This window comes from Hypomesus transpacificus, chromosome 21, assembly GCF_021917145.1.
Source record: "Hypomesus transpacificus isolate Combined female chromosome 21, fHypTra1, whole genome shotgun sequence".
Lineage (NCBI taxonomy): Eukaryota > Metazoa > Chordata > Actinopteri > Osmeriformes > Osmeridae > Hypomesus > Hypomesus transpacificus.
Window position 1 is genome coordinate 117,578 of NC_061080.1, and position 23,393 is coordinate 140,970.

The 23,393-nt window shown below is 47.7% G+C and overlaps 4 protein-coding genes across 4 annotated transcripts; 3 read left to right on the forward strand and 1 right to left on the reverse strand.

The window, feature by feature from the left end:
* The first annotated feature begins 1,284 nt into the window (after positions 1-1,284).
* On the forward strand, positions 1,285-6,820 carry LOC124483346 (glycerophosphodiester phosphodiesterase 1-like). The gene is made up of 6 exons (XM_047043756.1): positions 1,285-2,323; positions 2,802-2,977; positions 4,010-4,115; positions 4,555-4,647; positions 4,899-5,110; positions 5,443-6,820. The coding sequence occupies exons 1-6, from the start codon at positions 2,060-2,062 to the stop codon at positions 5,588-5,590; spliced, it is 999 nt and encodes a 332-aa protein (XP_046899712.1). The 5' UTR covers positions 1,285-2,059; the 3' UTR covers positions 5,591-6,820.
* Positions 6,821-9,476: 2,656 nt separating this feature from the next.
* LOC124483690 (glycerophosphodiester phosphodiesterase 1-like) lies at positions 9,477-12,110 on the forward strand. Its single transcript, XM_047044229.1, has 5 exons — positions 9,477-9,545; positions 9,898-10,047; positions 10,487-10,579; positions 10,831-11,042; positions 11,375-12,110. The coding sequence occupies exons 1-5, from the start codon at positions 9,477-9,479 to the stop codon at positions 11,520-11,522; spliced, it is 672 nt and encodes a 223-aa protein (XP_046900185.1). The 3' UTR covers positions 11,523-12,110.
* Positions 12,111-12,288: 178 nt separating this feature from the next.
* LOC124483347 (MAPK regulated corepressor interacting protein 2-like) lies at positions 12,289-16,050 on the forward strand. Its single transcript, XM_047043757.1, has 5 exons — positions 12,289-12,812; positions 12,994-13,063; positions 13,528-13,661; positions 14,908-15,012; positions 15,378-16,050. Exons 1-5 carry the CDS (start codon positions 12,758-12,760, stop codon positions 15,446-15,448), a joined length of 435 nt encoding a protein of 144 aa, XP_046899713.1. The 5' UTR covers positions 12,289-12,757; the 3' UTR covers positions 15,449-16,050.
* Positions 16,051-16,129: 79 nt separating this feature from the next.
* trap1 (TNF receptor-associated protein 1) lies at positions 16,130-23,226 on the reverse strand. Its single transcript, XM_047043755.1, has 18 exons — positions 23,036-23,226; positions 22,613-22,765; positions 22,415-22,497; positions 21,983-22,123; positions 21,443-21,514; positions 20,899-21,059; positions 20,636-20,745; positions 20,426-20,499; positions 19,908-20,063; positions 19,583-19,703; positions 19,272-19,341; positions 19,008-19,155; positions 18,590-18,775; positions 18,087-18,225; positions 17,753-17,838; positions 17,486-17,631; positions 17,237-17,309; positions 16,130-17,006 (listed from the first exon to the last, which is right to left on the reverse strand). The coding sequence occupies exons 1-18, from the start codon at positions 23,154-23,156 to the stop codon at positions 16,905-16,907; spliced, it is 2,142 nt and encodes a 713-aa protein (XP_046899711.1). The 5' UTR covers positions 23,157-23,226; the 3' UTR covers positions 16,130-16,904.
* Between the last annotated feature and the right edge of the window lie 167 nt (positions 23,227-23,393).

Here is a 23,393-nt window from a genome sequence, read left to right on the forward strand (position 1 = left end):
CAGGATGCTGAGCTGTAAGCGTTTACTAGTACAGATAAGTGTCCTGTTCCAGACCTTCACTCACGATAATCTGTTTAACTCAGGTGCACTGGGTACGGGGGCGTAACTATAGGGGGTGCAGCAGGTAAGGCACCTGGGCCCGTGGGGCGTCGGGGCCCGTAGCCGGGCCCGAAGACATACACGTGTCACTCAACGGGCCCCCCCCTCAGAGTACCATCGCCCGACGGGCCCTCCCTCAGTACAGCGCTGTACTCCCTCTCGGATATGCTTATGTTCATATACACGCTTTTAATAATCTCACGGTAGTGTCAAATGCAATTTATACACCTAAAAAGGCAAATTTATCTCAGTTATGGTTATTATTTTTTGGGGAAAAGTAGCAATTTATATCAAAATCATATGCTTATCCTACATATACTATATAAACGATCAAAAAACTATTCAATTAAATTAATATTTAAATCATTTTCTTATTGTCATAATATCTTGCACCTGGGCCTGTCGTTACTACGTTACACCACTGACTGGGTGGGTACATCAAAATACACTTAAAAGTGTGCTAAATGAATGGGCACCCAAAACATGTATTCTGTGTAAAAAAACAAGAAAATCTATTCATGTGACAACATTAACACACACTCATTTTATTTAAACAAGTTTACAAAGTTATCTAAGACAATGACAAAATTGTATTCATATACACTATATCATCCCAAATTATATGTTTTTCAAGTTCTCTAAAGCTCAATATAAATTAGAAATATTATGTATGCACGCATCAGGAAAACACAATCATACTATTTGATTTAGACGGTTTATGTACCATCCTTTCTTCAGCTTGCAGTAATTAAACTTTCCCATAACATACTGGTATTCAGCCTATCAGGCCCAGATCGATGTTCTTTGCCTGCCCCCCCTCTTGTGTCTCTGTGTTGTGTTACCAGTTCCACCTGTGGCTCGTTGAACGTCGGTCAGTGTTCTCGTTTATGTGATTGCTTTCACCTATGTCTTGTGTGGTATTTACGTTCCTGTCTTCGAGTCCATGTCAGTCCCTGTCCCAGTGCTTTACGTGAGCATCCCTGCTGTGGTCTGGTTCTGGAATAGAGTAACGTGTTCTTGTGTCCCGTCTCCTTGTGCCCTGTCTCCTTGTGTCAAGTCTCCTTGGTCTTGGGTCCATCCTCCCTACAGTCGCCCCTGACGCTAACATGGCACCCAAGCGTTCCACCCCCCCCCCCCCCCCCTAGGATTTCACTTCATGCAATGCATTATGATATCTCCACTAGAACATTGTGAACACTCATTATTCACAATGTGAATAATGAGTGCCCTTCTAGTGGAGAAAATGTGATGCAGTGCCCTATAAGGGACTCTTACAACGGTCTGAACTTGACTTCCTCATGGGTGCCCTCTTCCTTCCAATGGAAAAGGGTGCCATTATGAAGGTCCTGGTTTTTCACCAATCAAAGGTGGCAACCTTACTGTGGACCTCCAGAGAAACTTTTCAACAATTAGTAGCAGTGACAGTGAAACCAGCCACACTGCTATAGCGGGGGTATGACCGCCACATCTCAATGGTGCACTGCAGAATCATCTTACCGCTGGATAGCTTTTTCGTAAATCTCTCCTGCCATTAACAGAGTAGACGAGGAGAGATAAGGGGATCGGATATTGATGATGTGCACCCTTTCAGTGCGGTGTGAATATGATGCGGCAAGTATAAAAGCGTGAGGATAGCCCAGTCGTTTTTACTCTCCATAGCAACGACCTCTGCATCTAGATCTGCATGCGCGCATGCGACCTGATATTGCTTAGTCTGCTGTCTGCTTCCTGGACGTCGGAATCCGCAACATTCACATGGAATGATTACTGAACAGTCTATCGGATGAACAGTGTTAATTGCTACGTTACGGATAATTTGAGGATGGTGGTGGTTACCTAAGAAGATGAACTGGACGGCTTAAATGAGAGAGAAATCATTCGGTGCTCAATTTATGATGAACGGAATTTATGACAATCAACTTACTTTCATACATTCTTGACTGTTAAATAATCTAATACCATGTTACAAATCGGAGATGAACTGGGCTATTTTATAGCGGTATTTCTACTGATTATGTTTGGTGCTCGGAGCGCGGTGGGGGCTTCCATCGTAACCGCATCGCTTTATGTCTTCATCGTGATGTTTCGGTTCCCTCAAGTGCCCACTGACCAGGCTAGCAGGGTTTTGAGGCCCAACGCGCCCGCAAGCGCCGGGGTCCCCGTGGTGGCGCGCCGCGGAGGTGGTCACGATGCTCCTGAGAACACTCTTGCAGCGATCCGAGAGGTGACTTATCTTCATGAACCTCTCTTGTACACAGATTCATTTCAGACATTTAGCATTCGTCATGGATAACCTTAGGGTTATCCACATTTTTTGTTAGTAAGATTGTAGTTAGTAAGATTGTTTTGCAATATTAATGCGAAAACAAAGTTTTATGAATATTTGGAGATCAAAATAAGCACAGTCATGAAGTTTAATTATAATGTCTGTTTAACTACACTTAAAGGCAATATTATTCTATAAGCTTGACTTCCATAATGTCTACCGTCTTCACCTCCTATTCACCCCCAGGGGCGTAGCCATGAGAGACCTGAGGGGGGGGGGGGGCAGATTTTTGACTTTTTACAATAAAACAAACAAAAATTGGTTAGGTAAAAAATAAATTGTGGCCCCCTCATTTTAAAATGGACCATAAAAAGCGAACGCCCCTGGTTCACCCTTGTCTACTTCCTGTGTCACCCTTGTCTACTTCCTGTGTCAGGCCAGCAGGAACGGAGCCACTGGGGTGGAACTGGACCTGAGTTTCACGGCCGACGGCCACCCGGTCCTGATGCACGACGACACCGTGGACCGCACCACCAACGGGACCGGGCTGGTGAGCAAGCTGCAGCTGGCCGAACTCAGGAAGCTGGACGCTGCCTCGGGACACAGGCTCAGGTGGGTATAGAACCACTAGATGGTAGCCTACAGGAGTAGGCCTGGGTATGTCAGGGATCTCCAACCCTGTTCCTGGAAAGCAACCTGCCTGTTGGGTTTTGCCCCAACCACACTTCTTGGACCTGATTCCACACTAGTTCCCTGATCAACCGGCTCATTATTAGATTCAGATATGCTAGACTAGTGTTGGAGGGAAACGCAGGATGGTAGCTCCCTAGGAGGTCAGAGGTCGTGATGTACGGTACCATAATGAAGGCCCTTGTCTCACCTTGCGACCTTGCAAAAGTCACTTCAACAAGCACCTGCCTGTCTTCTCTCCAACTCCCCCCCCCCCCCCCCACTAGAACAATTGTTTCCTTTCTTTAAAGGGGAACCCTTAATGAGTCCCGAAAATAAACCAATAACAAAATACCTTCCCATAATTGATTAACAACACAAACTCTGACCAATGACATAAAAGAACCAACCCCTACCTCAGCCTACCAACTCAACGGATGGGCTACCCAGGTGTACCTTGTCAAGGTGGCTGATAGGACCAATGAGGAGTCCTTTGATCAATGGTAAGAGATGGCTCCCTCTGCCAGTGGAAGAGACCCTCGCTACTCCTATGACAGCACACTCTGGTGGTCAGAGCTGGTGCTACGTCACAATTTGTATTTACTAGTTTTACAAAGGGAGCTCTGATAGTATGCTATGGTTCTAGTTTTGAACATGTAGCAACCTGGAACGTACATGAATGCTGTTGTTTCTCATTTTCCACTACAAGTAAGTGCAAAGACCACCAAAATATTCAATTCAGTCTGAATTATATGAAGTATAGGCGGTACCCTCAAACAGATTTTGAGAGACAATTTTCAACCCTTTCATGCCTTTGTCTCAAGTCAGCATGCTGCTCACTCTTTGGTTCCAGAGACCAAATCAGAGACTGTGAGAGAACATACGTGGTCGATGAACCGAGCCAGATATAGCGGAGACGTTTCAGATATAGCAACAGCAACGTGGTGTGGCCTGTTGTCGATCCCGTGTCTCCAGGGAGAGATTCAGGGGAGAGCGAGTCCCAACCCTGGAGGAGGCTGTGGAGGAATGCGTCAAACACCAGCTGACCATCGTCTTCGATGTCAGAGGTCAACCTGATAAGGTATTTGCAACACAGCCCCAATGCTCGACCCCTTTAGTATGACGAATGACAACAATGCGCAGTGATTTATATTGAAGGGGGTCAGTAAGATACACGCCAGAGAAGGGTATACTAAGACACCAGCTGTTTAAGGCAGTAACCCATCAAAGAAAACTCGCCCAGTTGATTCTAAAGATGTCCTGCCTTGCACAAATGGTCACGGAGGAATTCTATAGCCCCTTGGCAGTGGCTTACTAAAATATCCAGCTGCTGTGATGCACAGCCACTGTCTCCCAACAGCGAAGGCTGGATTTGAGTGTTTTTTTTATTGAGAGTTTGAAGGATTTTCGTGGTTCAAGTCACCTAGAGCGACAACCCAGTGTGTCATTGTTGTCCAAGTGAAGGTTAAGGTATGTTTCTTGAGGTTGTTTTTGTCCTCTATGTCACCTCCCTTCTCCAGGCTGCCTGGGCGCTCGGGGAGATGTATAAGAAGCACGCCGTCCTTTACAACTCCAGCATGGTCTGCTCCTTCGAGCCCAAAGTCATCTACAAGGTCATTTCCTTAATCTCGCTACTGGATTCTTTTGTATGAACGTTTAGACATTTTAATGTTTAATTAGAACAAAACCCTGAAACATCTTTCAAACAAAGATACAAATATGTCCTTATAATTTATGTAATTCTATCTTTTTTATTAGAAATAATGGTTAACAATTTGTGGTTCTGTTTGCGTAAAAATGTTCAGCCCCTAGTGGTCTGTCACATGACCCTTGACCCGACTGACCTCTGAACTCCATTACCCAGATGCGTCAGGCGGACCCCCGGGTGATCACGGCTCTGGCTCACCGGCCCTGGAGCCTCAGCCGGTTTGGGGACGGCACCCCTCGAACCCTGTCCAGCTGGGGCCAGTACTGGACCGAGGTCCTGGACGTGCTTCTGGACTGGGCCCACCACCACCTGCTGTGGAACCTGTGTGGCGTCTCCGCCATCCTCATGCAGAAGGACTACATCTCCCAGTAGGTGCAGCCGTTACACTTCCTGTTTTCCTAGTTTAAAGATCAGAATCAGGTTTGTTGCCAAGTAGGTTTACACATTGGAGGAATTTACAATGGTACTAACAATAAACATAGCAAGTAGAAAGACAAAGAAAGTGTACTGTAGTAAAAGGCAAACATAAAATACAATTGACATGAAGGTAACAAATTATAATTAAGAATGAAGATGGCACATGCATGGGTTATATCCTGGTGCTCTCTCTTCAGTTCCAAGGCCAGAGCTTGGTTTAGGGGCTACACCGCTGCTTATGACTCTTTGTGGTTTCCTTGTCTTCCCTCATCTCCCCCTCCAGGGATTATGTGCAGTACTGGGCCCAGAGAGGGGTGGAGGTGGTGGGCTGGACAGTCAACACTGCTCTGGAGAAGCAGTTCTACCAGGAAGCTCTGAAGATCAGCTACATCACAGACAGCCTGATGGAAGACTGTGATCCTCATTACTGAGTCAGGTGTACACACACACACACACACACACACACTCACACTCATATAAAACAGGCATCACTTTGTCATCAGAGTAAGACCAGGTGTTTCCCTTGAGAAACTTTGATTGTACTGCGTGCATCTTTACATTGGGACGTAATGGACCCATCTGGATTATGTGTCAGTAAAGAAACTTCTCTCACTTCTGTATATGGTCCGACTCATACCAGATCAGAGATGTAGGCTATCTCAATTTGGAGTCTCCAAACTCGAACTTTCTGCCTTTCTGACTTACTACCTACCAGCAGCACTACCATGACACCTCTCTTGGCCTAAGAACCTCCAAATACACATTTATTACGAGCATACATATTCTGATTCCTCATACTAAATCTAACTTTAGGACGCAGATGTAACAACAGAAATGTAACATTGATCTTATTAACTGTTGAAACGTAAACCTACAGGGGTGTAAGAAAGAATGCAAAGGTCGGATGTAAATTGAATTAAACAAATAATCATCCATGCCCTCATCTGTGTGCTGTGGTGTTTGAATAAGTGGGCACTCCGGTTTTGATTTGACTTAAAGGTTCATGCCGATGGGACAGGTTAGTCTTTGACATTTAGTCTGAGGATAAAAGACCGCGAAAAACTTCATATCCTCAAGGGGACTTTACAACGGTCTCTGTCCCTTTAAGGGCGGAGGGAGGCGTGTCGCGACGTCAACTGGACTATTCCGTGTTCACGGTGTGCGTAGGGTGGCTATGTGAATGACAACCCTGTTTCATCACGTATGACATTGTACTGCCTCATAAGAGCCAGCCAAGGACCAAACTTGCCTACTCACCGAACGGATTGAATGAAGAGGTCAGTGAGTACAGGGCCAAGCGACGTAGCAAAAAAAAATTAACCTAGGTTAAAGATGCGCACTCATTTAGGTAGATTTTTATGCAGAGAGAATGCTTTATGGTAATGTTGCGTGGTAGGGTATCAAGGAGTTTTGCCCTGTAACTGCAAATTAGATTGAGTTGAAATGCTAAAACAACTTTGAAAATATCTGTACATGACGGGAAGAAGACTGCACTGATGTCACCGTGGATACTACGTCAAATTTACACATTTAAAAGATTTTTTATTGCATTTGCTATTGGAAGTGTTTTTGGTTCCTAAACACCATTGCCTAAACAAAGCACAACCGAACCTAAGCACATTGGACACAATACTGGGACTGAGTTTTATTTGGAATTTGCCGACGCATGATGTACACAATTACCAAAGGCCCCAGCAAACTCGTTACACAGCGACGAACAGGTGAGCCTGCAACTCACAAGCCACACGCACGTCAAAGTGACCTCTTGTGCACACCCCCACGTGGATACAAAATACTTATCAGTAACCTATTGCTCTGTTGTTACGATTTATTATTATTAACGCAGTACATATGTTATGAGTAATAGCCTATGTCTCAAATCATTGTAATGTCCGTTACAAGGTCCTACGCAGCCGATTGACAACAAAATCAACGAATTCAAGCACAAACAAACGCCTTGGATTGTTGCCGAGTAAGTATTCTATGTCCTTTTATAATATGACGATATGACATGCTAGCTACATTGTAGTAAGCACTTTAACATTCACATCGTCTTACGTTCCAGTGACGCTCCACTTGCCGGCTACTTTGCTAAAAAGTTTGGCAAGCATGGATAATTAAATCCAACTACCGTGCCATCCAAGCCGCAAAGGCCTATCCCACCGCATCTCGGAATAAACGTGGGAATGATTCAGGCTGTATTTATCATACAAACAGTTTTTGTCTAGTCGTCAACAACGGGGGTTGAGTTTGTTCAGTCACTGCCCGAACTGCTTGCTCAGAAGTCAAAGCGTAGGCTAAAACCTATTGCGTAAATATTTTGCAATATTAGTTCAGTAGTCTGCTGCTGATTAATAAAGTCGCATATATTTGTCTAAAATGCCAGTCTTGTCTGCAAAAATAACTTGGTTTGGTTTTGTGTTTGTCTTTACCCAGTATCCCTTCCCCTAAACTTGTATTTAACCGTCTGAACGGAAAGAAGCATCACCCGCCGCCAGCTGTGCAGGTACACACACAGTCCGACGGCTTCACGGCTGCACATGAGGAGAACGTAACGTTTGTGAATGCAGGTAAGACAAATATTCATGTTCTGGGGTCTACTGGCATCATACAAGCCTACTATATATTCAGGGCTCAAGTCTCACCCATTAGCTGTGGGACTCACGCATTTCAGCCATTCATCACGCTCTCACGCAACATCTTGTATTTATTACGCATTTCAACCACGCTGAGAAATATGGGATAGCTATATAGGAGTACAATTAATGATATCACGCTGCACACCCTCCAAAGCGTCACAGCTGAACTGGGACTGATAGGCAGCTAGCAGGAAGATAGCTGCTCGCCATTCCCCTCTTCATACACCATTTTGCAGGATAATATAAAAGCACAAGTTAAACAACTGTGTTGAGGTCTACCAAAGCCATTGAAATGTTTGTCGTCTAGAGGCCCGGGAGAGGGGTAATGATAACAAAGATGTGACCCAAAGGGGAGGTTTTGTTGTCTGGGAGAGTTCTGAACAGTGACCCATTTAACTGTAGAGTAGCAGTGTATTCTGAACATCCAATCACCTCTTTGACTCACTAGGCTATACAAGTCTTTGTTAAGCTTGTTCATTCATTCCTGTTGAGCCAGTGTGTCGCTTGGGTGTTGGTGAATGCTGGTCAGAGAGGAACATTCACTAAATCGCCTTACTGGGAGCAGTCAAGGCCTAAAGGTCTCTGTCTCTCTCTCTCAGTATCTCTCCTAGTCTGTGTATCTCTCCTCTCTCTGTCTCTATATCTGTCTCTGTCTCGCTCTCTCTATCTTTCTGTCTCAATCAGGATCTGTCTCTCTCTTTCTAACCCTTATCTTTATATTTTTTCACTCACACACATCCCCATAATTGAGTAATAAATCAATGTATTTAATTGCGTTAATACAAAGGGGCGCCAGGCACCTGAGATAAGAATGTTAATCACGTTGTACAGAACAAATACCACATGTGACTTATTGCCACAGAAAGCAATATTTGATCTTGGCGTTTTAACAAAGGCAGCTAACTTTGTAGAGTTTGCCCCCGGACTTTTAACTGGGTAATAAGTGTGGCAGAACCCAACTGGCCTACCATTGGTCAAAGCTTTCAGGACCTGTCTGCTTTTCACGTAGGCTGTTGACTATCCTAACATTATCCAATGGCTGTTTTATGTCTAGCCTAGTCTTAACTCTTTTGAAATGAAGGGGAGGTTTTCAGTTTGAGTATATCTAGGTCATCCGTCCACACAGCTGCTCATTTTCAGGCTGTGCAGTTGTATAAGTTGTCAGGGATCTCCAACCCTGTTCCTGGAAAGCAACCTGCCTGTTGGGTTTTGCCCCAACCACACTTCTTGGACCTGATTCCACACTAGTTCCCTGATCAACCGGCTCATTATTAGATTCAGATATGCTAGACTAGTGTTGGAGGGAAACGCAGGATGGTAGCTCCCTAGGAGGTCAGAGGTCGTGATGTACGGTACCATAATGAAGGCCCTTGTCTCACCTTGCGACCTTGCAAAAGTCACTTCAACAAGCACCTGCCTGTCTTCTCTCCAACTCCCCCCCCCCCCCCCCACTAGAACAATTGTTTCCTTTCTTTAAAGGGGAACCCTTAATGAGTCCCGAAAATAAACCAATAACAAAATACCTTCCCATAATTGATTAACAACACAAACTCTGACCAATGACATAAAAGAACCAACCCCTACCTCAGCCTACCAACTCAACGGATGGGCTACCCAGGTGTACCTTGTCAAGGTGGCTGATAGGACCAATGAGGAGTCCTTTGATCAATGGTAAGAGATGGCTCCCTCTGCCAGTGGAAGAGACCCTCGCTACTCCTATGACAGCACACTCTGGTGGTCAGAGCTGGTGCTACGTCACAATTTGTATTTACTAGTTTTACAAAGGGAGCTCTGATAGTATGCTATGGTTCTAGTTTTGAACATGTAGCAACCTGGAACGTACATGAATGCTGTTGTTTCTCATTTTCCACTACAAGTAAGTGCAAAGACAACCAAAATATTCAATTCAGTCTGAATTATATGAAGTATAGGCGGTACCCTCAAACAGATTTTGAGAGACAATTTTCAACCCTTTCATGCCTTTGTCTCAAGTCAGCATGCTGCTCACTCTTTGGTTCCAGAGACCAAATCAGAGACTGTGAGAGAACATACGTGGTCGATGAACCAAGCCAGATATAGCGGAGACGTTTCAGATATAGCAACAGCAACGTGGTGTGGCCTGTTGTCGATCCCGTGTCTCCAGGGAGAGATTCAGGGGAGAGCGAGTCCCAACCCTGGAGGAGGCTGTGGAGGAATGCGTCAAACACCAGCTGACCATCGTCTTCGATGTCAGAGGTCAACCTGATAAGGTATTTGCAACACAGCCCCAATGCTCGACCCCTTTAGTATGACGAATGACAACAATGCGCAGTGATTTATATTGAAGGGGGTCAGTAAGATACACGCCAGAGAAGGGTATACTAAGACACCAGCTGTTTAAGGCAGTAACCCATCAAAGAAAACTCGCCCAGTTGATTCTAAAGATGTCCTGCCTTGCACAAATGGTCACGGAGGAATTCTATAGCCCCTTGGCAGTGGCTTACTAAAATATCCAGCTGCTGTGATGCACAGCCACTGTCTCCCAACAGCGAAGGCTGGATTTGAGTGTTTTTTTTATTGAGAGTTTGAAGGATTTTCGTGGTTCAAGTCACCTAGAGCGACAACCCAGTGTGTCATTGTTGTCCAAGTGAAGGTTAAGGTATGTTTCTTGAGGTTGTTTTTGTCCTCTATGTCACCTCCCTTCTCCAGGCTGCCTGGGCGCTCGGGGAGATGTATAAGAAGCACGCCGTCCTTTACAACTCCAGCATGGTCTGCTCCTTCGAGCCCAAAGTCATCTACAAGGTCATTTCCTTAATCTCGCTACTGGATTCTTTTGTATGAACGTTTAGACATTTTAATGTTTAATTAGAACAAAACCCTGAAACATCTTTCAAACAAAGATACAAATATGTCCTTATAATTTATGTAATTCTATCTTTTTTATTAGAAATAATGGTTAACAATTTGTGGTTCTGTTTGCGTAAAAATGTTCAGCCCCTAGTGGTCTGTCACATGACCCTTGACCCGACTGACCTCTGAACTCCATTACCCAGATGCGTCAGGCGGACCCCCGGGTGATCACGGCTCTGGCTCACCGGCCCTGGAGCCTCAGCCGGTTTGGGGACGGCACCCCTCGAACCCTGTCCAGCTGGGGCCAGTACTGGACCGAGGTCCTGGACGTGCTTCTGGACTGGGCCCACCACCACCTGCTGTGGAACCTGTGTGGCGTCTCCGCCATCCTCATGCAGAAGGACTACATCTCCCAGTAGGTGCAGCCGTTACACTTCCTGTTTTCCTAGTTTAAAGATCAGAATCAGGTTTGTTGCCAAGTAGGTTTACACATTGGAGGAATTTACAATGGTACTAACAATAAACATAGCAAGTAGAAAGACAAAGAAAGTGTACTGTAGTAAAAGGCAAACATAAAATACAATTGACATGAAGGTAACAAATTATAATTAAGAATGAAGATGGCACATGCATGGGTTATATCCTGGTGCTCTCTCTTCAGTTCCAAGGCCAGAGCTTGGTTTAGGGGCTACACCGCTGCTTATGACTCTTTGTGGTTTCCTTGTCTTCCCTCATCTCCCCCTCCAGGGATTATGTGCAGTACTGGGCCCAGAGAGGGGTGGAGGTGGTGGGCTGGACAGTCAACACTGCTCTGGAGAAGCAGTTCTACCAGGAAGCTCTGAAGATCAGCTACATCACAGACAGCCTGATGGAAGACTGTGATCCTCATTACTGAGTCAGGTGTACACACACACACACACACACACACACTCACACTCATATAAAACAGGCATCACTTTGTCATCAGAGTAAGACCAGGTGTTTCCCTTGAGAAACTTTGATTGTACTGCGTGCATCTTTACATTGGGACGTAATGGACCCATCTGGATTATGTGTCAGTAAAGAAACTTCTCTCACTTCTGTATATGGTCCGACTCATACCAGATCAGAGATGTAGGCTATCTCAATTTGGAGTCTCCAAACTCGAACTTTCTGCCTTTCTGACTTACTACCTACCAGCAGCACTACCATGACACCTCTCTTGGCCTAAGAACCTCCAAATACACATTTATTACGAGCATACATATTCTGATTCCTCATACTAAATCTAACTTTAGGACGCAGATGTAACAACAGAAATGTAACATTGATCTTATTAACTGTTGAAACGTAAACCTACAGGGGTGTAAGAAAGAATGCAAAGGTCGGATGTAAATTGAATTAAACAAATAATCATCCATGCCCTCATCTGTGTGCTGTGGTGTTTGAATAAGTGGGCACTCCGGTTTTGATTTGACTTAAAGGTTCATGCCGATGGGACAGGTTAGTCTTTGACATTTAGTCTGAGGATAAAAGACCGCGAAAAACTTCATATCCTCAAGGGGACTTTACAACGGTCTCTGTCCCTTTAAGGGCGGAGGGAGGCGTGTCGCGACGTCAACTGGACTATTCCGTGTTCACGGTGTGCGTAGGGTGGCTATGTGAATGACAACCCTGTTTCATCACGTATGACATTGTACTGCCTCATAAGAGCCAGCCAAGGACCAAACTTGCCTACTCACCGAACGGATTGAATGAAGAGGTCAGTGAGTACAGGGCCAAGCGACGTAGCAAAAAAAAATTAACCTAGGTTAAAGATGCGCACTCATTTAGGTAGATTTTTATGCAGAGAGAATGCTTTATGGTAATGTTGCGTGGTAGGGTATCAAGGAGTTTTGCCCTGTAACTGCAAATTAGATTGAGTTGAAATGCTAAAACAACTTTGAAAATATCTGTACATGACGGGAAGAAGACTGCACTGATGTCACCGTGGATACTACGTCAAATTTACACATTTAAAAGATTTTTTATTGCATTTGCTATTGGAAGTGTTTTTGGTTCCTAAACACCATTGCCTAAACAAAGCACAACCGAACCTAAGCACATTGGACACAATACTGGGACTGAGTTTTATTTGGAATTTGCCGACGCATGATGTACACAATTACCAAAGGCCCCAGCAAACTCGTTACACAGCGACGAACAGGTGAGCCTGCAACTCACAAGCCACACGCACGTCAAAGTGACCTCTTGTGCACACCCCCACGTGGATACAAAATACTTATCAGTAACCTATTGCTCTGTTGTTACGATTTATTATTATTAACGCAGTACATATGTTATGAGTAATAGCCTATGTCTCAAATCATTGTAATGTCCGTTACAAGGTCCTACGCAGCCGATTGACAACAAAATCAACGAATTCAAGCACAAACAAACGCCTTGGATTGTTGCCGAGTAAGTATTCTATGTCCTTTTATAATATGACGATATGACATGCTAGCTACATTGTAGTAAGCACTTTAACATTCACATCGTCTTACGTTCCAGTGACGCTCCACTTGCCGGCTACTTTGCTAAAAAGTTTGGCAAGCATGGATAATTAAATCCAACTACCGTGCCATCCAAGCCGCAAAGGCCTATCCCACCGCATCTCGGAATAAACGTGGGAATGATTCAGGCTGTATTTATCATACAAACAGTTTTTGTCTAGTCGTCAACAACGGGGGTTGAGTTTGTTCAGTCACTGCCCGAACTGCTTGCTCAGAAGTCAAAGCGTAGGCTAAAACCTATTGCGTAAATATTTTGCAATATTAGTTCAGTAGTCTGCTGCTGATTAATAAAGTCGCATATATTTGTCTAAAATGCCAGTCTTGTCTGCAAAAATAACTTGGTTTGGTTTTGTGTTTGTCTTTACCCAGTATCCCTTCCCCTAAACTTGTATTTAACCGTCTGAACGGAAAGAAGCATCACCCGCCGCCAGCTGTGCAGGTACACACACAGTCCGACGGCTTCACGGCTGCACATGAGGAGAACGTAACGTTTGTGAATGCAGGTAAGACAAATATTCATGTTCTGGGGTCTACTGGCATCATACAAGCCTACTATATATTCAGGGCTCAAGTCTCACCCATTAGCTGTGGGACTCACGCATTTCAGCCATTCATCACGCTCTCACGCAACATCTTGTATTTATTACGCATTTCAACCACGCTGAGAAATATGGGATAGCTATATAGGAGTACAATTAATGATATCACGCTGCACACCCTCCAAAGCGTCACAGCTGAACTGGGACTGATAGGCAGCTAGCAGGAAGATAGCTGCTCGCCATTCCCCTCTTCATACACCATTTTGCAGGATAATATAAAAGCACAAGTTAAACAACTGTGTTGAGGTCTACCAAAGCCATTGAAATGTTTGTCGTCTAGAGGCCCGGGAGAGGGGTAATGATAACAAAGATGTGACCCAAAGGGGAGGTTTTGTTGTCTGGGAGAGTTCTGAACAGTGACCCATTTAACTGTAGAGTAGCAGTGTATTCTGAACATCCAATCACCTCTTTGACTCACTAGGCTATACAAGTCTTTGTTAAGCTTGTTCATTCATTCCTGTTGAGCCAGTGTGTCGCTTGGGTGTTGGTGAATGCTGGTCAGAGAGGAACATTCACTAAATCGCCTTACTGGGAGCAGTCAAGGCCTAAAGGTCTCTGTCTCTCTCTCTCAGTATCTCTCCTAGTCTGTGTATCTCTCCTCTCTCTGTCTCTATATCTGTCTCTGTCTCGCTCTCTCTATCTTTCTGTCTCAATCAGGATCTGTCTCTCTCTTTCTAACCCTTATCTTTATATTTTTTCACTCACACACATCCCCATAATTGAGTAATAAATCAATGTATTTAATTGCGTTAATACAAAGGGGCGCCAGGCACCTGAGATAAGAATGTTAATCACGTTGTACAGAACAAATACCACATGTGACTTATTGCCACAGAAAGCAATATTTGATCTTGGCGTTTTAACAAAGGCAGCTAACTTTGTAGAGTTTGCCCCCGGACTTTTAACTGGGTAATAAGTGTGGCAGAACCCAACTGGCCTACCATTGGTCAAAGCTTTCAGGACCTGTCTGCTTTTCACGTAGGCTGTTGACTATCCTAACATTATCCAATGGCTGTTTTATGTCTAGCCTAGTCTTAACTCTTTTGAAATGAAGGGGAGGTTTTCAGTTTGAGTATATCTAGGTCATCCGTCCACACAGCTGCTCATTTTCAGGCTGTGCAGTTGTATAATAGTGTGTGTGTGTTTGTAGCCTGGCAGGAGGTAGTGCAGCAGGTGGAGGAAGGTCCAGGCCAGGCTCAAGAAGCCCAGGGCCCAGTCCGCTACACAGAGACCGCCCCCAGCCCCCACATGAAGGGTGAGAGGGACATTCGGATCTGCTCCATCCCCTCCTAATATTCCCCCCCCCCCAACACCCACCACCTCCTTACAATCACCTCCTCCTAACATTAACCCCCCCCCCCCCCCCATCACCACCCACCACCTCCCCCTAACACTCACCCCCCCTCCCCCATCACCTCCCACCACCACCACCTCTTCCTAACACTCACCCCCCCTCCCCCATCACCTCCCACCACCACCACCTCTTCCTAACACTCACCCCCCCCTCCCCCATCACCTCCCACCACCACCACCTCCTTCTAACATTCCCCTCCACGCACCACCTCAACTGTTCCAGGTTGGGACACGCATCAGGACTGTAACATCTCCTCCTCTCCCCAGACTTTATGCCTCTGGATCTGGACGAGTGGTGGGCCCAGCGCTTCCTGGCCAACATAGACAAGCTGTCCTGATTGGCGCTTCCCTCCCTCCCTGCCTGCCCAGGCTGGCTCCTGCTCCCAGGAGGAAGCTGCTGCCAGGGGGAGACCCACGCCGTCCTGCCCAGCCAGGGGTCCTGGAGGTGGGGACGAGACTGGTCCAGGAGTGCCTCCCAACCCGGCGACAGCAGGTCACATGGGAATGACAGGCGCTGGGACGCCGGCAACTCTTTGTCAGAACTTTGACTCAATTTTTTTTTTTTTGCATTTTGAAAAACAAGCGCTATGCAAATGGTACAAATGACGCTAGCTCGTGTCCTGACAACTGATTAGCCAAGAATCTACTGGAAGATCAAGTCGGGAATGTTGTTCGTCACTGTGGACAACGATGCGTGCACCTCAAACGCAATAAATTGTATTTTCAAAAATCCTGTTGTGAGAAGCGTTTGATTTACCACTCTGGTGGGGAGAGGAACTAGCAGGGGTTTGATGCAGAACTTTAAAGGGGTTTTATATAAAGTGTAATCATCAAGAACACATGCCTCTCGAGGATTAACGGACTTGTGACCAACAAGCCTCTTGTACGGTTAGGGGGACAGGTGACTGGGCCCCCTCGGAGGTGGGCCCCTTCTGAGATGGGCCCCTGGTGGAGTCAACAGCACTGGTGTTTTCTAATGTGGGAGGTATTATTTTTTGTTGCAGAAAAAGGCTATTAGGTACAGTAAATATTTTATTCACAATCACCTAAATCATGCCTGACAATCAAGACCCCAGGTCACATTCTTGGATGGAATTCAAAACGTGTTTAACTGATGAATGTTGGGGCACTGAACTTTACACTAATAGGATGATAAATGTCTGATGAAGTTGAATCCATAGCATGGTTTCAATGTTATACAAGTTGTGTCTATACCTGTCAAAACCAGGAGAAGTTTGAGTTTTCTTTAAACAAATTAGGCCAAAGTGCTACAAAAGACAAACTTGAATGACAAAACCAAAAAAGTATGCGGAAATAAAAAAAGGACGAGCTGTAACAGGTTAAACTGTTAGCAATGACTTGAAATCCAGTCCATTCACTTGTACCAGCCTCACTTCCAAGCACAAACGCGCCACCATACACAACTAGATCACCCCTTCCCAGTCAAGGGCCCGGCCGTGTCAACCTGCAGTCACATGATCCACCATTCCGAACACATAAAAACACACAAAGAGAAGAGCTGTAGAGATTTGACGACACGACAAATTACCGTATCTAGCGCTGGAGTACAGGGTTCAATAATGAAGCGACAGGTTCTCAGCAGCGAGGCCGTTAAAAGGTCATCCCTTGCTCTGTCGTTTTCCTCGGAGCACACAAGCGTATAACGCCAGGTGGATGAGCGGGCGTCAGGACAAGATGGAGCGGCATCATTAGGACAGGCTGGGCCGTTTGGAGCAGGTGTGTGTGTGTGTAGAGGCTTTAGGTGCCAGCCCTGGCAGTCTGAGTGTGTGTGTTTCAGTGCTTCTCCAGAGCCTTGGTCAGTAGCTCGTTGAGGCGGGAGATCATGGGGCGGGGGTCGTCGTTGAGGCCGGCAGCGATCATGGCGTTGTCGTAGATCTGAGGGACAGGGGGGATGGACAACATTACCTTGGTGACAAAAGCCCGTGACCAGGACACGAGTCGATGGGTGGATTTAAACACCCGTCGACAAAATTCAAAACTTTCAACTGCCCATAAAACAATAACATTTGTGGCATGAATCCAACCTAAGCCTGTGTGTGATCATATGACTCGGCAAGGTGATCGTCAGCCAGGTGTGTGTGTGTGTGTCTCCAAAGCCTCTGTACCTGCTCCAGCAGCAGGCCAGCCAGTTCAGAGTCAGACTCCTTCAGGGCGTGCATCTTCTTGATCAGGTCGTGTCTGGGACGCAAACAAACACAAAGAGGAGAGAGGGTGAGCGTTCCTGACCGGGACAGTTGTGGCGCACAACAAGAAGGTCCCGGGTTCGAGGTTTGCCCGTTTTCTGTTTCCCCTTCCTATTCCTCTATCCTCCCTCCAGGTCCCTCCCCCTCCCCCCCCCCCCCCCCAGGTCCTACCCAGCGTTGATCTCCAGGGTGGGCTGCAGGATCTGGGCTCTCTCCTCCGGGGTGCGCGCCAGCTGCTGGGTGCGGAGGAAGTGTCGGGCGGCGCCCATCTCCAGCACCGTGATCATGGCTGGGTGGGTGTCCAGGCGAGGGGTCACCTGGGTGGGGAGGGGGGGAGAGACACGCCGATCAAGCAGTCCGCCAAGAGCGATGCGGGAGGAAGATTACGCGAGCCAGAGGGGGACAGAACGACAGAGAGGGGGAGGTATAAGACTGTACCTTGATGTTGATGACTCTAGGACCCAGGGAGTTCCTCATCCAGGCCAGCAGGTCCTCTGCCTGCTCCTCTGTGAGACGCTCCGACGCTACGGAGAGAGAGAGTGAGAGAGAGGGGGGAAAGAGAGAGAGAGAGGGAGGTGAGAGAGAGAGAGAGAGACAGGGGAGGGAGGGAGGGAGGGGAGAGAGGGCAAAGGAGAAGTGGAAGAGAACTGAGTTGTACAGCTGTGTCTGTTTCAGTTTAGTTCGGAGACAGCCCTGAAGAACAACGCGTACCATACAGTACGATGTGTAAAGTCACACATGTATATATGTGTGTGCGTGCGTGCGGTCTTACCAGGCTTAGCATCCTGGTATTTCTCCTCCTTATAGTGGTCGACTACGATGTCGGTCTCCACGGAGATGAGCTTTTTCTTGTCAAAGTCGCGCAGGTGCAGCAGGGTGAGCTCATCAAACTGCTCGTAGCAGAACAGCACCTGGACGAGAGAGAGAGAGAGACACCGAGAGAGGGAGGGAGGGAGGGGAGAGAGAGAGAGGGGACAGAGAGAGTGAGGGGAGAGAGAGGGAGGGGGGAGAGAGAGAGAGACAAAGAGAGAGAGGGAGAGAGAGAGGGAGGGGGGAGAGAGAGAGACAGACAGAGAGTGAGGGGATAGATAGAGAGAGACAGACAGAGAGAGAGACAGGAGACAAAGAGAGAGAGAGGGGAGAGAGAGAAAGGGAGGGAAGAGAGAGGAAACAGTCAGAGCAGTGAAACTGACAGCCATAACAGTTCACTAGTTCACTGTGATGTGTGTGTGTGATGTGTGTGTGTGTGTGATGTGTGTGTGTGTGAGGCCTCACCTCCATGTCCTTCTGCTTCATGGCCTCGTAGTACGGCGAGTGCTCGGCCAGGTGCCGGTTGGGGGCACACAGGTAGTAGATGTTGCGCGTGCCGGCCTTCATGCGACTGCCGTACTCTGTCAGGTTGGTCTGCTGGCCCGCCGGCAGCGCCGACGACTCGTACCTCAACAGCTTGGCGATGTCTTCCTGTAGAAGGGGGATCGTGTGCGTGTGTGTGTGTGAGAGAAGGAGTGTGACACAGGTAAAACACAACATTTAAGACAAATGAAGCTTTTATTTGTCCCGTTTTACTCTACTCTGCAGTTCCAAGTAGCTCTGAGTCAGAGTCTTTATTTCAATCCCTCCCCTCATACGACCGTCTCCAGACACGCATCAACACTTGGTCAAACCGAAATGGCCGCCCCCCCCATCCCCCCACCTTGACATCCTGCTCGTTGGACGTGACGATGCCCTCCCGCATGAACAGGCCGTAGTCCTCGAAGAACTTGCCGTACTTTTCCGGATCCTTCCGGCTCTGCTCCAGCAGGAAGCGGATGATCCTCTGCTGGAGGACGTCCCTCAACTTCCTGTGAGGGAGGGGTCAGGAGAGAGGGAGGGGAGGCGATGGGTTGAGCAAACCGAAAGAAGGAGTGGGATTGGCTGGTTGTGAGTGGGGGGGAGAGTGATGTGGGTGGACTTAGACCTGATGAGGTTGCTTTCTTGTAGAAGTTCTCTGCTCAGATTCAACGGGATGTCCTCGCTGTCCACCACACCTGTGGACACAAACACACACACACACAGGACATAACCCGAATGTTATGTTTGAGTCTTCCATTTTTTAAATGAGGGGGCCACAAAAAATAGACATCTACATTTCAATCAGAAATCTGGGGGGGGGGCTGAACATGAAGGGGCCTAGGCCCCCAAGGCCTAGTGGGTGTGCAGGTTTAGGGGGCCTAGGCCCCCCAGGTGCCCGGGGGCCCACAGCGACTGTGCATGTTTTGGGGGGCTGACCTCGGAGGAAGCGGAGCCACTTGGGCAGGATGTCAGCGGCCTTGGTCTGGATCAGAACCTTCCGGCTGTACAGCGCCACACTGGAGCCCATCTCCCTGCTCACGTCGAACATGGACGGCTTCTGCTCACACACACACGCACACACACGCACACACAGTGTAAACTATGAACCTAAATGTTCTTCGAGCAAAGACTGGTCTCAATTGTAGCATGCTCAGTAAGACACACACACACACAGAACTACATAAGTCCAAATTCATCCAGCTAAGTAGCGCACTCACTGTTCCCCTTCCTGACACGCACACACAAACACACGCGCACGCACCGCGTCGGGGACGTAGAAGATGCTGCGGATGTTGAGCGGGGCGTCGGCGCGGTAGTGCAGCGTGTAGCGGGGCCGGTCGTACGACTGGGCCACGTAGCGGTAGAACTCCTCGTGCTGCCACTCGCTGATCTCCTTCGGCTCCATCATCCACAGGGCCTGGGTGGGGGTGTGTGTGTGTGGAGGGGTGGGTGGGTGTGTGGATGGGGTCAATGCCAGACAAGGAGTTGAGAACATTTCCTGGTTTCATGTCACACGGTTAGTAAAAACAAAATTGGCGCATCGCCATGAAGACACTGGGGAGTGGGGAAACATCTCCTTTCCATCCGTTACTAATGCAACTGCTACGCTAACAGATAGCCAGTCACATCCACCGCTCTCAAGCTCACGCTCCAATAGGAAACGGCAGAAGACACAAAGGTACCAGTTATCTATCGGCTAGGGTGGCCCATGTATGAAACCACAGAGAGAAGGAAGGGTTTTAGGACGCGGAGGAGCAGAACAGGAAATGGTCGGGTCACCTGGAGAGTGTTGAGCCTTCGTCCGTTGAGGAAGATGGGGAAACTGACAAAATTGCTGTACTTGGTCACCACCTCTGTAACAGGACACACACACACACACTGTCAACTTCTACCTTCTGATGCACCTCAGGTGACTGGCTAGTGCTACATAACACTCGGGGGCCTGGTTTGTCTCTGACTAAAGATCTATAACTGTGCGTGTGTGTGTACCTTTGACTCTGTCCTCGGTGGAGAACTCCTTGCAGTCGTCCTTGAGGTGCAGCACGATCTTGGTGCCCTGTCTGACTCCGCTGGCCTCGGCGATCTCAAACACCCCCGACCTGCGGAGGGGGGCAGGCCAGTGTCGCACTCAGTGTCTTTGGGTCAAACGCGGCTGCTTTCCAGAACTTTCCTTCATCCACGACTCAACCAAGCTGTACCAAGCTGTTCCTCCCTCCCTCCCTCCCTGCCGGCCTCCCCCCCAGCTCTCCTACCCGTCGGAGGACCACTTGTATCCGGGCGCCCCGGGCTCAGCAGACTGGGAGTACACGTCCACGTGGTCCGACACCATGAAGGCAGAGTAGAAGCCCACGCCAAACTGACCAATGATGGAGCTGCTGGCCTCTGCCTTGCTCTGCAGGGCGTCCAGGAACGCCTGGGGGTGGGGGGGGAGAGGGGGAGGGAGTAAGGAGAGAGAGAGAGGGTGAGGAGGGAGAGAGAGAGGGGGGGAGGGAGGTCGGAGAGACAGAGAGAGAGAGGGTGAGGGGAGAGGGAGAAAAAGGTAGGAGAGAGAGGGGGGGAGAGGGAGAAAGAGGTAGGAGAGAGAAAGAGGGTGAGGAAGGAGAGAGAGAGGGTGAGGAGGGGGTAAGAGAGGGAGAGAGAGAGAGGGGGGTAGGAGAGAGAGAGGGTGAGGAGGGAGAGAGAAGGGGGGTAAGAGAGGGAGAGGGAGGAGGAATGTGCAACGTTTAATGCACTCTCAAAACGTGAGAACATGTAATAACAGAAGAAAAGAGGCAGCAGGTGGGAGAGAGCGCTTACCTTGGAGCCAGAGCGGGCGATGGTTCCCAGGTTGGCCACGAGCTCCTCCTGGCTCATGCCCACCCCCGTGTCCTGGAGAGAGACAAGATGGTAGTTGCATCTACTATGAAGGAGGAAGGTTGGCATGGTGCAACCGGTTGTCTTCTGAAATTTGTCGTCTGAAATTTGAAAGACTTTCTCCTAATGTTAGGGCTACTTCTGCCATCAATCAATCAAGTTCAAAGTATGACGATTTATAGGAAACATACTGTAAATGTTTAGGACTGTTTGCTGTGACATGGCTGCAGTACATTTTCAATCCACCAGGTGGCAGAACGACTCTGGTTATATAGGATTGAGTAATAAAATGGAAGCATCGCAGTAGTGTTTCAATGTCCTGCTGTTTAAGCCCAACTCAGAGCTTGAGTTGGCCCGATTTATCCAAAACAACCATTAAAAACACATTCTTCGACAACCAAAACATGCACAGAAAAAAAAACTAGCCAACCGTTTCCCCTGTGAAAAGTTTGCTGTGGTTGGGGAGTGAACGGGGTTGCGTACCTGGATGGTGAACGTGCCCTTGACGGGGTCCGTCTGCAGGTGGACCTCCATGGGCGCCGTGTCGCCCCCTCCCGTCATCAGCTTGTGGCGCAGCTTCTCCAGGGCGTCGCTGCCGTTGGAGATGAGTTCGCGGATGAACACCTGGGGGATACGGATGGAGGAGACATAGCTATGGGGAGCTTTTCCTGGTCAAAGTCACGGCAGTTGGTGTGTTTCTAACCAGACGACCTTAACATAGTCGGGTCGGGCAAAATATTATCTAACGGTATTACTGTGATGGAATTAATCGCCGTATGGATAGGTTCATCATTCAGAGCTGGTCTCAGCCATGATCCCTTGTCAGCTAGAAGGTATTTTACATTACACACTAACGCTACAGTGCTGGTTCCCTGACCTGCTACTACTAGTACTACTAGTCCCAGTGGTACCCACCTCCTTCTCAGAGTAGAGAGACCTGGCCACAATATCCAACAGCTTCTTCGTCTCAGCCTGGAACTCATGCTTGGAGGCCGAGCCTGGATAAAAACAACGCTACTCCGTCACAATCTCCTCAATGTATCGTTGTAAAACCACTCACCTCAGCGGCTGGAGGTGGACAGTATTTATAATATGGACAGCTAGACACTTCACCTGCTACACTCTCGGTGTCGCTAATAATCGTGTGCAGGGGCTCTTCCTCTGGGACTTTCTCTGCCTCCTGGGTGCTGTAGAAGGAGCACTGGGTGTGCCGGGGGCTCCATAACCGGGGTCTAGACCATCTCTCCTGCTGTCTTACCGGGCCGTCTGAAGATGAAGGGACAAACGAGTTCGAGGAAGCAGTCGAATTTGAAGTCTGGACTACCGTCAGTGCTAAACTCAAACGATGTTAGCTAGGTTCATGTTCTCAACACGCCATCGCTACACGAACACAGACAACCATTCGGCACGTTAAATTGTGATGGTTAATTAAATGATGAGTGGCGTTTGTTGCAACTTAAAGTCAACAAGCTAGCTATCTTGCATCATATAACTTGTATAACTGTTATGAGACAGTCAGCAAACTGTTCGGCTTACCTCCTGCAAACGTGCTAGTTACAACCCTACAGCCTAATCCCCGTCCAGTTGACAAGAATCTTGAATTGGCCTTTTGAGACGAACCCAAAGCAAATTGAAACAATTTGATACACCGAGACATTTTAAAGCAGTGAGAGGTCGTTTGACCTATTCTACACACGCTTAACAAATGTGCGACAGCAACTGACGCAAGTAGGACCTCTTTGCGTCGCACGATAACGTCGTCAGAGGAGTAGAAACTCAACTGCCTGCGTAAAAAAAGAATTCACGACGCAACTCGTAAAGATTCGCAACTCCTTCACTTAATTCGAAGCAAATACCTCCGTAACAAAATCCACTGCGTTTAAACCTGTTAACT

What these genes read in the sequence shown, in the direction of transcription:
- trap1 (XM_047043755.1), bottom strand. Translation starts at nt 23,156, where the DNA reads ATGTCTCGGTGTATCAAATTGTTTCAATTTGCTTTGGGTTCGTCTCAA. An exon ending in CTAGAGTCATCAACATCAAG is followed by an intron (nt 17,632 to 17,752) that starts GTACAGTCTTAT and finishes CTCCCCACCCAG; the next exon opens with GTGACCCCTCGCCTGGACAC. An exon ending in ACCCTGGAGATCAACGCTGG is followed by an intron (nt 17,310 to 17,485) that starts GTAGGACCTGGG and finishes TTTGCGTCCCAG; the next exon opens with ACACGACCTGATCAAGAAGA.
- LOC124483347 (XM_047043757.1), top strand. Translation starts at nt 12,758, where the DNA reads ATGATGTACACAATTACCAAAGGCCCCAGCAAACTCGTTACACAGCGA. An exon ending in CGTAACGTTTGTGAATGCAG is followed by an intron (nt 13,662 to 14,907) that starts GTAAGACAAATA and finishes GTGTGTTTGTAG; the next exon opens with CCTGGCAGGAGGTAGTGCAG. An exon ending in CCCCAGCCCCCACATGAAGG is followed by an intron (nt 15,013 to 15,377) that starts GTGAGAGGGACA and finishes TCCTCTCCCCAG; the next exon opens with ACTTTATGCCTCTGGATCTG.
- LOC124483690 (XM_047044229.1), top strand. Translation starts at nt 9,477, where the DNA reads ATGGCTCCCTCTGCCAGTGGAAGAGACCCTCGCTACTCCTATGACAGC. An exon ending in TCAGAGGTCAACCTGATAAG is followed by an intron (nt 10,048 to 10,486) that starts GTATTTGCAACA and finishes TCCCTTCTCCAG; the next exon opens with GCTGCCTGGGCGCTCGGGGA. An exon ending in AGCCCAAAGTCATCTACAAG is followed by an intron (nt 10,580 to 10,830) that starts GTCATTTCCTTA and finishes TCCATTACCCAG; the next exon opens with ATGCGTCAGGCGGACCCCCG.
- LOC124483346 (XM_047043756.1), top strand. Translation starts at nt 2,060, where the DNA reads ATGTTACAAATCGGAGATGAACTGGGCTATTTTATAGCGGTATTTCTA. An exon ending in CTCTTGCAGCGATCCGAGAG is followed by an intron (nt 2,324 to 2,801) that starts GTGACTTATCTT and finishes TTCCTGTGTCAG; the next exon opens with GCCAGCAGGAACGGAGCCAC. An exon ending in AGCCCAAAGTCATCTACAAG is followed by an intron (nt 4,648 to 4,898) that starts GTCATTTCCTTA and finishes TCCATTACCCAG; the next exon opens with ATGCGTCAGGCGGACCCCCG.